Source organism: Dasypus novemcinctus, chromosome 10, assembly GCF_030445035.2.
Source record: "Dasypus novemcinctus isolate mDasNov1 chromosome 10, mDasNov1.1.hap2, whole genome shotgun sequence".
In the NCBI taxonomy this organism is placed as follows: Eukaryota; Metazoa; Chordata; class Mammalia; order Cingulata; family Dasypodidae; genus Dasypus; species Dasypus novemcinctus.
In genome coordinates, this window is record NC_080682.1 from 85,767,362 (window position 1) to 85,781,061 (window position 13,700).

The following is a 13,700-nucleotide window of genomic DNA, read 5'->3' on the forward strand; positions in this document are numbered from 1 at the left end:
AGCCAGAATGAATAGCACCCTCCTCCCTGTTCTCACAGCACAAGATGTGTTCAATGAATGATTTTCACCTTTATAATTCTTCCAACAGCTTTGCAAAGTAGTGAGAGCCAGAATTTTTTTATATCCCTTTAACCATCAAATGCATGTGCTACAAAAATAATTAGGATCCCTGGGACCCCTGTCCCCAAAGAGCTCATGGTCTAGGAGGAGACAGCCCTGTAAATGGATCAAACAGTGGGCAATAAGGACCATGGTGGAGGAGAATGCAGGGAACGCAGAGGCAGTACCATAACCCTGTCATGTGGGGGTTTTTATGGGGGAGCATGGGGCCAACACGATTTGTTCACCTTCGTCTCTACCATTCACATCACCCTTCCTTGGCCTCTGTTCCTGCACTGACCAGACTGTTTCCCTCTTTGGCTAGTCAGTTGCAGGGCTGGGACATATTATGATGGAGCACAAGAACGCTGCATTTTATGTCCAAATGGAACCTTCCAAAATGAGGAAGGACAAATCACATGTGAACCGTGCCCAAGATCAGAAAATCCTGGGGCCCTAAAGACCCCAGAAGCTTGGAATATGTCTGAATGTGGAGGTAAGGATGCTGTCTGCCCCTTCCTACTCCTCCAGTCTCAGTGTCATTGTTTAGACAGAAGCCCCATGTGGCATCTCAACTCCAGACAACACACACTGCACGTTGGGCTTCCTGCAAGAAGGGACCACACTGGGGTCCTCCTTGCCTAGCTCGGTGCCTCGCACATGCTGGGCAGTGCTTGCTTGAGTGTATAAACAAAGGTGTGATTGATAAAATCATTGACAAAAAAAAGTGAAATGTAGCAATTGCAGTTTTATTCACTGTAAATATATCACACCCTGAGACCTGAGTTATCTCCAGTGTGTAGAGACTATTTGAATGTGTTAAAATGGGAAAAGTAGGTCTGATTTTTTTTTTTTCAGCTTTATTCTCAGATTCATAGCTTGTTGACTAAAAAAATAAAATCCATCCGGTTATTTTGTTAAAACTAGAAGCTCCTCCATGAAGGTTCTAATCATCTCTTATAAAATGTTAACTTCAAGACCAAGCTCTGTTAGGTTCTGTGGGCTTATTTCCCATTTATTTTATTTTTTAAATGACTTCCTTTTATTACATGGGAAAAGGACCAGCTGTATTGACACTGTGGGCTCAAATGGAAGGTGTGATCTGACCTAGCAGTTTGTACACAATATACATGGCAAAGTCCAGAGAAACCCCTGCTGTCCATGCACCTTTCTTTTGAGGGACTCTCAGCCCCAGCTTTAGATCCCATTTAAATGATTCCAAATGCAACTGCAGAATAGTTTCTGGTTTAAAATAATTGAGTCCTCAGATTGAGTATGTGACTTCTACCACATCTTTGGCCTGCCATGATACCCCAGAACTAACTGCCAGTTGATAGGGGGAACTTTTGAGCATCTGTTCACTCTTGCATGTGGCCTTATTAAGATGTATTTAAATGGTGAGCGGATGTAGCTCAGTGGTTGAGTACCTTCTTCCCAGATATAAGGTCCTGGGTTTGATCCCTGGTACCTCCAAAAATAAGTGTATTTATAGTAGTAATAATATTAGTAATAATAATAATTACTAACATTTATTGAGTAGTTACCTATGCCAGGCATCATGCTAATTATATTACATGAATTATTCATTTAAACATTACAACAACTTTAAGAGATTAAAGTGACTCACTCATGGCCACACAGCCAAGAAGTGGAGGATTTGGCATAAGAACCCAGGTACGACAGGCTCCAGACTCCTCCCTTGGGTGAGGTTCTTTAAATACCATTATATCTATAACTTATGGGTAGAAGACACTAGGAATATAAGAGACAACAGATTTTTATAGCACCTTGCCAATGACAAGCTCATTCCTGAGGAACATGTGCTTTTTTTCCCTCATTTTTTAAATTAGAGAAGTTGTAGGTTTACAGAAAAATCATGAAGAATGTACAGCGTTTACATTTACCTGCCCCCCACACACACACACTCACACGTTTTCCCTATTAAGACTTTGCATTCATGTGGTACTATTGTTACAACTGAAACAATATTGTTATAATTATACTATTATAGTCCATAACTTACATTTAGGGCTCACTATTTGTGTTGTACAGGTCTATGGTGGTTTTGTTTGTTTGTTTGTTTTTATTCTTTTTTCTAATATCCAGCTTAAAATTTCCCATTTTAACCACTTTCAAATATACAATTCAGGCGTGTTAATTACTTGGAAAATGTTCTTTTAAAAATCATTTTACTGTTTATGACTGTGCTTCTTGTCCTAAAGTTAAATACATAAATAAATCATTGCTTAAGTTCAATGTCACTGGGTCCCTCTCACAGAGTGGACTGGATTGGTTGGATTTAGTAGACTAATTGAGGTAGGCCAGACACACCTTGGTATAAGGAGATGTAACTTAGTACATCTAACTGGTAAAACTGGAGAAACTCTTCTGGTCACTCTTTGTATCCCTCATATGTACAATTCGGTCTAATCATCAAATTGATTTCAGAGCAACGAACCCTTCTCTCTGGGCACTCCTGCACTGCAGAGGAAGCCTGGGCAGTATGTAGATCTAAGCCTGAAACATGCCCAGGTCTGCCCCATGTTTTGGAAGCAGTTGGCACTTGACTCCTTGATTTCCACCTTTGCACTACGCTGTGTACCCAAGTGTAAACAACAGACACACACAAATCACCTACTCAGGACCAGCAGCAGAGCAGGGTTGACGGTTCATGTAGTTCTCTCACTGAGATAGGAGCTGGGCTCAGCACAGGATGACAAAGCCACAGGGCTCAAGCAGTGTCTGGTCTTAACTGCAGAGAGGAGGGAAAGGGCTTCATGAAGGGCCTTGCTCACCCAGGGCCATTGGTCTCCCCAGGTCTGTGCCCAGCTGGTGAATACTCCACTGATGGCTTTGCACCCTGCCAGCTCTGTCCCCTGGGCACATTCCAGCCTGAAGCCGGTCGCACTTCTTGCTTCCCCTGTGGAGGAGGCCTCCCCACCAAACACCTGGGAGCCACTTCCTTCCAGGACTGCGAAACCAGAGGTAAGGACTTGGCAGCTTGCCTTTTTCTAGGACTGAATTTTCCTTTTGAGTGCAACGAAATCTGGTAAAACTCTGATCAAAGCCAGCCCAGAGGTGCCCTGTGTGGTACCCCAGTGGCCAGGAGACCAGGTCCCCAGCGCCATCCACAGGGAGCATAGGAACTCCCGGACATGGGCTCCCCCAGCCATGTTGACCCCTTCCAACAGGCTGACTGAGAGATGAGCAGGTTCTGTATACAGGATCCCCAGCTTCCTTCTTCAAGCCCTCCTGCAGCCCAGTGCCTTCACCTAGAGCTCCCCTATCCAGTACAGGCCCTGTCCTTTTCCAGAACCCCTCCCAGCTGCCTCTTCCCAGGGAGCCCCGCTCTAAGCCCCCTATCGTCATAGCGCTGCATCCTCTCAATACTCACAAACATGCGCTGCGTGAAGACCTCAGTTGTGATCATCCACGCCTGTCCCTGCATGATCTTGGAAACTCTTTGAAGATACACATGTCCTTTGTTCCCTTGTAGTTTTCTCAGCATCATGAGTCACAAGTTCCAGCCAAGCTGACTATTTAGGGAAGTTAAGTGTTGATTAGCCCCAGATTGGTAGGAAATCACTGCTTCATTTGGGCATAAAAATTTATTTCGTGAGCTGTGAAACTTTTTTGTTTTGCATTTGTTTTGATGAAGTCTTTTTTTTTCTTTCTTTTTTTTTCATTCTTTCCACATCTTCCTCAACAGTTCAGTGTTCACCTGGACATTTCTACAACACCACAACTCACCGATGTATTCGTTGCCCAGCAGGAAGATATCAGCCTGAATTTGGAAAAAATGACTGTATTTCCTGTCCAGGAAACACTACAACTGACTTTGATGGCTCCACAAACATAACGCATTGTAAAAGTAGGTCACTCTCTAAGCCTTTTCAGGGTTCAGATTAAAAGGGCAAGTGTCTGGGTCCTTCTCGGGGATGAGTGGTCCCAGGTTCATTTGGAACCTTAGGGACTCTGTTAGAGGGCCACCCCTCTCCCAGCTACACAGGCCTGAGCTGGAGGAGAGAGGGCTTGACCCACAGGCCCTTGCCTGTATTGATCCTGGCTTCTTCCCCAGGCACATTCACAAGCTGTAATTACCTTAATTTCTTTCCTGTGGCATAATTTCAGTTGAGCCCTATTCAGCAAGCATTGTTTGAGGGCCGGCTGTGTGCCAGGAGCTCTGCTCGTTCCTCAACTGACGCTAAGCAGAATAAGGCACTGTCAGTTACCCTGCAGAGAGCAGTGGTGTATGGGGCTGCAAAGCAAGGAGCAATTAACTTTGTCTGGAGAGATGAGGAAAGGCTTCCGTAGGGCATGAGATGTTTTTCAAATTATTATTAATTTTTTATCTCCCCCCCCCCCCCCCAGAAGGTTCCCTCCTCTGTCTTCATTGTCTGCTCATTTTCTCTGCTCATTATCCCTGCCTGTCTTCTTTAGGAGGCACTGAAAACTGAATTCAGGATCTCCCATGTGGGAGGCAGGTACCTAACTGCTTGAGCCACATCTGTTCCCCATGAGATGGTTTCAATGGAGAAGAGGGGGAGAGTGGGACAGAGAGCTTTCAGGAGCCTGAGAGAGCATCTGGGGGAAGCACAGACTCAAGAAAGTGAAAAACCTTTCAGCAGGAGACCCCCAACCTCAGGGAGTCTGAGGCAGACCAGGAAGGAAAATTTTGAACACCATGCTTAGGAGTTTGATTTGTATTTTATAGGAATGGGGAAGCAAATAATTTAAGGACTTGCTATTTATTTTTTATCAATATGTAAAATTCTCTAGTAAAGGCTAAAAGTAAGTCTCAGCTAATTCAGCATCATTAAGCCAGAAAACTGTGGGAACAAGGAAGTCTTCCAAACGAGGAGTTTGGGATCAATGGGGGCAGTGAATCATTTGAATTTTTGGATTGGAAGATTATCTAGTCTTGTCTCTACCTCAGTAAAGGCAGGTTTCTCTTTTACAACATCCTTATAGATAGCCTTCTAGTCTCTTCTTAGTATCTGCAAGTTTACAACCTCTCATGATGTTTTAGTCTGTTGGTAGATTAGACTTTGAGAGTGTTCACAGCATTTGAAAATTCTCCCCTACATCAGGATGAAATCCATTTCCTTGTTTTCCTACCCCTGGGCCCTCAGCTGGTCTTATGAACTGTATGGGATAGTTTCTCTGGTAACCCTTTAGACTGAAAGGCAGTTCTCCTGGACCCCATAGCTTTTCACTCTCTCTCTTTTCTTCCAAGAAGAAAAGTCTGCTTATTCATTTATTTTTTTACTACGGATATAAATCCCAGTTATCATTAGAAAGAAAGAAAAAATCCCTTTCATATTTTCTCTTGCACAGATTTACCTGATGGCTTTAAACAACAAGCCCTTTGAGAGCAAGAACTGTGTCTTTCTCACCTCTGAACTCCCACAGCATTTGATCATATCTGTTGGATGACTGTGGATTCAATGAATGAAAACATGGCCGAGCTGGTGTGTGTGTGTGTGTGTGTGTGTGTGTGTGTGTGTGTGTGTGTCCACTCTTTATTTCAGTACCAGAGGTTAGTATCCAGAGTGCCTTGTATCCAACTGATAGCTAATAGGACGTCTCTTCCTCATTTAAAAATAACATGTGGACTCACCCAGAGATAAAAGTGAAGAATATGGCTGTCATTATCTTCATCAAAGGTCTGTAAAAAAGGATCGACTCTTCTGTACTGAGCAGTAAGCTCAATTCTCCCTATTTTGACAGACCCAGAAGTTCAGTGTTATGGGTTCTCCTGACACTTAAACTTTGTAAACAAACTATTGAAAGCAAGCTGTTGTCCTCTTGTTTCACAAATGCCTGCCTCTGACCTTGACTGCCTTCAAGCTAATGAGAAGACAGTGCCTTGAGAGGTCAGAGGGTTGACTTGTATGGGGAGTTCTTGTAGCTTGGCTCCCAGAAGGGGTGCTGAGCATTACAGGACAAACTCATTCTCAGGAAGGTGTCATTTCCACACCTTATTCCTCAAAGGTGATAGGGATGCTGCGATTCTCCTCAGCCAACCTGGCAGTGACCATGACAGAGAGACAATGGGGTTGCATCTTTATAATTCATGGCATTTCCTCTTCCAGACAGAAGATGTGGAGGGGAGCTGGGAGAATTCACTGGATACATCGAATCCCCAAACTACCCAGGCAATTACCCAGCCAATACCGAGTGTACGTGGATCATCAACCCGCCTCCCAAGCGCCGCATATTGATTGTGGTCCCCGAGATCTTCCTGCCCATAGAGGATGACTGTGGAGACTACCTGGTGATGCGGAAAACCTGTGCGTCTCAACCCTGTGCTCCCCTCCCCTTCTAGGGTCAACTAGGAAGCCCCCCTTTCCTGATAACCTGCTCCCCAGGTTTTCTGTGTGAGAAGCAGGCCTAAAATGTCACCTCTGTATTAGAACAGAGATGAGACATGAGTTTATAGAGTTTACCAAGAAACAAAATTTAAGGGAGCAGGTGTCGCTCAGTGGTTGAGCTCTTGCTTTGCATGTATGAGGTCCTGGGTTCAATCCTCAGTACCTCCTAAAAAAACAAAAACAAAAAATTTAGACTAAAACCACACATTAAGGCCTCTTGCTGAACCCAGAGGTGTGAACCTGCAGGGCAGTCTTTCCCTTTTTCTCACTGGGGTGGGTTGGACCCTCTTCTACAGGACACAGAAAGCCTTATAAAGCTCATGCAGTGCCGGCCCCAGACATTTGCCTCATCCAGGGCAGGAACTCACGGCTTCAGGACTGACTAAGGCTAAGGGCATGGGCAGACCAGGAGGAGCCCCTCTCCCCATCTTGACCCATGACTCAGTCCATAAAGGGCTTATGCTGTCAGTATAACTTAGAGACAGTGTAGTAAGAGGGCGTTGCACCCAGACTGCCTGGGTCTGAATCCCAGATCCACCTTTTGTTAGTTCTATCAATTTGGGGCATATATTCTTAATCTCTCTGTGCCTCAGTTTCCTCATTTGTTAGGTTGGGAATAATAAATAGTAGTTATGTTATAGGGTTATTATGAGGATTAAATGAGCTCATATTTGCAAAGTACAGAATAATAAGGGTACATGAAGCCACCATATAAGTGTTTGCTATTCTTATCAGTGGTTAAAATATCTAGCTCTGAACCCCGGTATAGGTTTAAATCCTGACTTTACAACATATTGGCTGTGTGACTCCGAGCAAGTGCTTAATCTTTCTATAAAAGAGGTAACAATTGTACCAACTTCCTATGGTTGTTGGAGGATTAAATGAGATAAAACCCATAAAGTGCTTAGCACACTGCCTGGTTCTTAGGAAGCATGCAGTGAACAGTGGCGATTATTATTAGATTACAGCAGGTCAGCTCTGGAATTTGAGGGTCTTTTTCCCAGCTCCTACAGGGAGTGCTACAGCCTAGGTTTACCCTTCCCTGGGAGGCCACAATCACCAGCTGCATCTACTTTGTTTCCATGACTTTTGACCATTATGATAGCTCAGCTGGGCCTAAAGAGCCCTTGAGCATAACTTGTTTTATGATTTCAGTGTTTGAAAAAATAAGTTTTGTTATCTGCCTGTGGAGTGACCCCCCCACCCAACTTCCTTGGCAGCTTCCTCGAATTCTGTAACAACATATGAAACCTGCCAGACCTACGAACGTCCCATCGCCTTCACCTCTAGGTCGAAGAAGCTGTGGATTCAGTTTAAGTCCAATGAGGGCAACAGTGCCAGAGGTTTCCAAGTCCCATATGTGACATATGATGGTGAGCACTGGGAAGCTTGGGCTGCTCTCTGCTCTGGAACAGCACCCACTTCTGAGCCAGCTGGTGGATTGCTGACAAGCACACATGCTCCGAAGGGGGGCAGGATGAGGAGAAAGGACATTGCTGACTCACGAATGCCAAATTTTAAACAGGCATTTGGGGACACTGACTGGAGGAATGAAAAAATGTTTTAGAATATAAAAGTGAGCATAGCTTGGTAGATAAGAACATGGGTGTTGAAGTCAGATAGGCCTGGATATAATCTCTTCTGTGACTCTGAATATGTTACTTAACCTTCCTAAGCCCCATTTTCGTCATATATAAAGGAGGATAATCACTAGATTTAATGTGAGGGTTCAATGGAATAATTAACATAAAGTACTCGGGGAAATGCCTGGCATGTAGTAATTGCTCAATATGTTAACTTATTATGATTGTGGCTTTTATTATATGGAATTCTGAGAGAAAAGGGAAAAAAAAAGACCCAAATTCTGGTCTTGGCTCTATTACTAACTCACTTTGTGACTTTGGGTAAGTCTGATGACTTCTCTTGTTTTATTTTCTTCATGTTAAATGAAGGGGTAGCCCATCTGAGCCCACTCAGCCCTGATATTTGATTAACATTTACTAAGAACACAAATGAGCCAGACCTTGCCTTTGAGTACCTCACAATCTAGTGAAGGAAGAGTCATTCATTCCTTTGTGAATTTATTTGTTCATCTCCCTGACAAATATTTAATGAGCATCTACTGTGCCAGGAATTGGGCGATGTGATGGAGATAACATGGTAAATGACAAATACAAAAAGTATATATTTTCATAGTTGCTGTAATGGGCATGTACAAAGCACTGTGTGCATGTAGAAGAGGCACAGCAGTTAATTTTGCATGGGTTTTTCAAGGAGCAGAGCAAACTCTCAAGAACATTTGGGTCTTAAAGAAGGAATATATGTTTTCTGGGCAGAAATGGGGAGGAAGATCTTTCAGGAAGAGGGAATGGTGTATGCGAAAGGATGGAAGCTTGAGAGTATGTGGCATGTGTGAGGATGGAAGAAGTCTGGTCTAGCCAGTAGATGGGGTGCATGGGGTTTAGCAGTGAGAGATGTGACTAGATGGGGTGAAGGAGGCTGTAAAGAGCCTTGAATGCCAAGCTAAGAAGGGTAGACTTAATTTTATAGGAAGACATTGAAGGTTTTTAGACAATCAAGTACCAAATTAGATGTGTTTTGGAAAAGACAACGCTTTCTTAAAAACACATAGTTCATTTCTAACATGTGACATCATCATCCCTGTCCTACAGTTGCCTGAAAGGATGCCAAACACCCAAGACAAAGGACTTTTAGTACTCCTGGGACAGACAAAATGCCTTCCACACAGCTCTGCTGAAAGAGACTGAGCATCTCATCTCCCTCCAGCTATCTCCCCTATCTGGTGTCAGGAAGGGAGCAAAAAAGACCCTGAGAAACCAGAATAAATGTCACCAAAGCTCATATACTTTAGTCCAGCTATTCTCAACTGTCACCCATAAAAAAGTCTTGATTTTTTTTTTTATTTAAAAAAAAGAGCTATAACTTGAAGCATAGGAAATGACATGAAATCCTAGTGAGGCCTAAGAAAGTGTGTCTTGCATGTATCATAGCAGAAAATAGTTGAAAATTGCTGCTTTGACCATACAGAAGCCCCTTAGGTCTTCATTCATTGCCTATTTAATTCTATTTTTTAAACATATATTTCAGACAAGTTTGATATCTGGTTCCCAAACCCAGAAGAATAGAAATCACATTTAGAAGGAGGAGGTGAGGCTGCTACAAACCAGCCACTGACCGCTGGAGAATGATGAAAATTGCAGTCGTGGCTAACATTTTTTTTGAGCATTACCATGAGCTAGGTACGTGATAAGTGCCTTTTACGTGGTACATTCCTTACAATCACCCCATGAAGTAGACATGTTTATTTCCTGATTTTACCCATAAGGCTACTCAGGCTTGGAGATGTAAGTAACTGTTCAGGGTCTTATCACGATGAAACTGCAGATCTGGGATTGCACCAGGTCTTTTGGACTCCAGAGCTTAAGTTCTGAGCTATAACACTTTACTCCTTTTCCAATGACAGACCAAGTGAGGAGACACAGCAGTTCTTAAAAGCAGAGGGAATATTATTGAAAGAGTACTGTCTGGAAACATTAGGTATAGTGACAAATAGCCCTCAAGTTTTCTCTTAAAGCAGAACTCAGGACAGCAACTGATGTTCCTAATGGGAAAGCCCTATCATCAAAAGGAGTTAATTCCCTGAGGTACAGACACTGCAGCAGAGGGATTCAAGATGGAAAAACTTGTGCCCCCACTCACATTTTATATTCCCTAAAATAAAAGAATAAGAAAGCACATTAACAGAATACTAATGATACTAGTATTTAATAGTGTTATTAAACACCTACTCAATTAATCATTATGAGTGTTATACTATATGTTTCCATTTACTAACTCTTAATTGAGAGAAACTGTTCAAGATCTCCCTCCCACAGTTTTTTTTTAAAGATTTATTTCTCTTCCCTTTCCCCCCCATTGTCTGCTTCCTGTGTCCATTCGCTGTGTGTTCTGTGTCCACTTGCGTTCTTGTCATTTGGCATGGGGAAACTGTGTCACTTTTTTTATTACATCATCTTGCTGCGTCAACTCTGTGTGTGTGCAGCGCTACTCCTAGGCAGGCTGTGTTTTTTTTGCATAGAGTGGCTGTCTTTGTGGGGTGCACTCCTTGTGCTTGGGGCACCCCTAAACAGGGGACACCCCTGCGTGGCTCAGCACGCCTTGTGTGCAGCAGCACTGCACATGGGCCAGCTCACCACATGGGTCAGGAGGCCCTGGGTATCGAACCCTGGACTCTCCATATGGTAGGTGGACACTCTATCAGTTGAGCCACAACCACTTGCCCCCACACAGTTTCAATGATGTTTTTATAATGTGCTTGACTTTGTTGCACATGATATGCATACAAAGAGGGATATTTTTCCATGTCTGGAATTTGGGAAAGATTGTGTTTTGCATAAGCTTGGCTTGAATTATGACTGTAGGAAATATACTAGACTTAAAAGGGGGAAGGGAATTTACATTTGGAGAGGAATTACTGTGTGCATTGTACATAATGTGTACATCAGGACCAAAAATTATTAATGAGAAAGTAAACATAGCTTTCTTCCCATCCCCCAATCAGCTGAAAAGAATCTTGTAGTCACTAGCCTAATTTTCAGCCCCTTCCCACCCCACTCAAGAAAAAAAAGAGAGAGAGTATTGTTTGGTGGGTCAGAAGCTCGATTGCTTGACTTTACCTTTGTATTGATTTTACATGATAAAAGGACAGGAGCAAAAGAGGAAAGAGGAGGAAGACTGGAAAGAGGAAAGGAAGAGAAAAGCCTTGTGTCAGAATGAGCTCGCCCAGGGAGTGAGTACATAGACATAGAAGAGAAGAGAACTGAGCACTGAGCCTGCGGCTCTGCAACAAGAAGAGGTCAAGGAGAGGATAAGGAAAAGTAAAGGATCCTCAGAGCAAGCAACCAGTGAGGAAGGAGGAAAACCAAAGAGAGTGGGGACCTGGAAGCTGAGTGAAGAAATATATTGGGGGATAGGGGGTGTCAGATGCTACAGATGCATCAAGGAGGATAAGGACCGAGAGCTCACCCATGGGGTTTAGTTTTGAAACTGTCTCAAAACAGTTTCAGAGGAGTGGTGGAGACCACGGCTGACTGGACAGTGGGTGTTGATGATTCTTTTAGGGAATTTTGCTACAAAGGGAGCAGAGAAATGGGGGAGAAGCTGGAGGGGAAAGTGAGGTCAAGAGAGGGATTTCTTAAGATGGGAGAAATAATATGTTTACATGCTGGTGGGAAAATTTTATCATGTAGGAAAGAAAAGGAATAATTACTGGAACAACATCCATGACTTGATGAGAGAAGATGGATCTGGTGCACAAAATGGAGAGACTGGTTTTGTCTGGATGCACAGAGGGTTCACCTAAGGCAACAGGCTTTAAAGATAGGTGCAGATGTTGTTAGATGAATGGATGTGGTGGTGGCAGTCTGTGGGAGTTTTCCTCTGATTGCTTTCTCAGAAGCAGAGTGGTAATTGTTCTGGTAGCAGCTACAGAAGGGACACTGCTCAGAATCTTAACAAAAAAATGAAGAATGAGTTTGGAAATAACTAAGACATAGAATGCAAAATGATATGTCCTTTATTCCAACAGAGGACTACCAGGAACTCATTGAAGACATAGTTCGAGATGGCAGGCTCTATGCATCTGAAAATCATCAGGAAATACTTAAGGTAAGTAAGTACCTAGGGTGGACAGTGCAGTTATCCACAGTTATCCCCAGGCACTCTTCCTCTTGCTCCATATTGCTGTCTTTCAGACACCAAGCTTGCCCTGGGCTAAGGTCAGTTTTATACTTTCCCTAGACTTATTATTTTCTAATCAGGTGACTGTCTTTAGTGTTGTCAAGTGGAGTTGTATTTTTTGAAATTTGGAAATTTATATGCATGTAAGGGCAGGAGTGGGGGGAAAACTTGCTTCTAAATCCAAGTCAGCAGCAAATAGTGTTTGATATTAACTTCAACTAGTTAAGGATGTTGACTCCTTGTTTGTCCTTCAAGCTCAAAATTCAACAAATTTTAGATACTTATACATAATTAGCAATATCACTTGCCATATCATTAACTCTATAAATATTCCAAAAATCTCAATGTTGCAACTTAACTGGTTGAGAAAAAGAAAACAATTTATATATATATAAAATTTTCCTTTGAAAAAATAATATATATTTGTAGGTAATTTTAAAAAATTAAAACTGGAAAAAAGATAAAAACCAGAGGAAATAATTTTCATAAAATCTTTTTCAGTTAATCAACTTATATATAACTCTGGGTCATTATAGTTCGACTGGGCTAAATGTCAGAATGCTTAAATATTTGGCCCAGTAACAAAAATTCTATTATTTTTAGGATAAGAAACTGATCAAGGCTCTGTTTGATGTCCTGGCCCACCCCCAGAACTATTTCAAGTACACAGCCCAGGAGTCCCGAGAGATGTTTCCAAGATCTTTCATCAGATTGCTGCGTTCCAAAGTGTCCAGGTTTTTGAGGCCTTACAAATGACTGCCCCCAGGCCATGCAGTACAAATGTTCCACCGGTGGACTTGGTGGGACGGAGCCGCCTGCCTTCTGCATGCCAGCACACAGTCGGGTATCACTGTCTCCAGTATCAATAACTCGTTAGAGTTTAATTTTTATAGATAATACAGATATTTTGGTAAATTGAACCTGGTTTTTCTTCCCCAGGATTGTGGATGTGGACTGAGAGTGGTTTTGAGTTGTACCTGCTTCTCATTGCTGTGGGCAGATGTCTTGGATACAGTAAGGGCTGGCTGAGCTGACTTCAGTCAGCTCAGGTGAGACTCATCTGTCCTTGCTGGTTCTCCCTCTTCCTAGAGGGCTGTGGTGTAAAAGAGGCCCCAGAAGGGGCTGCTTTGACTAAAACTTCCACTTTCTCGGCGCAGCCCTTCTCAGGGGGTCTTCTGTCCCCATGTTCAGGCTCTGACAGACAAATCAGGAAAGGAGAGTGGGAGGGAGAGCCCTCCAGGCACCACTCGCTCCCCCTGAGGCCCGGGAGGACTCCGTTTCTCTACAGCTTCACCAGCCTCTGCAACCAAGTTTGGGCCCAGAAGCTTGAGTTCTAAGCAGTGATCATTAAAAAGTACTTAAAGCAGAATTAGAAATAAAAAGATAAAACTTTAGCACTTCTGCAGACATAATAATGTAGACCTGTTGACAGCTTTCCACATGGCCAGTTTCCAGTCCGTAACAAGT

General features: G+C 43.0%; 1 protein-coding gene across 7 annotated transcripts in view; it reads left to right on the forward strand.

Annotated features, from left to right (window-relative positions):
• Window positions 1–13,153, forward strand: part of SCUBE2 (signal peptide, CUB domain and EGF like domain containing 2) — a 66,572-nt gene extending 53,419 nt beyond the window's left edge. For 5 of the 7 annotated variants that reach the window (XM_058305771.2, XM_058305773.2, XM_058305772.2 and 2 more), the window contains 7 exons: window positions 425–595; window positions 2,917–3,084; window positions 3,809–3,970; window positions 6,195–6,392; window positions 7,694–7,846; window positions 12,082–12,161; window positions 12,837–13,153. In XM_058305771.2, coding sequence (XP_058161754.1) covers window positions 425–595; window positions 2,917–3,084; window positions 3,809–3,970; window positions 6,195–6,392; window positions 7,694–7,846; window positions 12,082–12,161; window positions 12,837–12,989 — 1,085 coding nt within the window. In that variant the 3' untranslated portion in view covers window positions 12,990–13,153. The remainder of the gene's footprint in view (window positions 1–424; window positions 596–2,916; window positions 3,085–3,808; window positions 3,971–6,194; window positions 6,393–7,693; window positions 7,847–12,081; window positions 12,162–12,836) is intronic. The other 2 variants (XM_058305775.2, XM_058305777.2) reach the window with 1 other exon arrangement.
• Window positions 13,154–13,700: the final 547 nt, after the last annotated feature.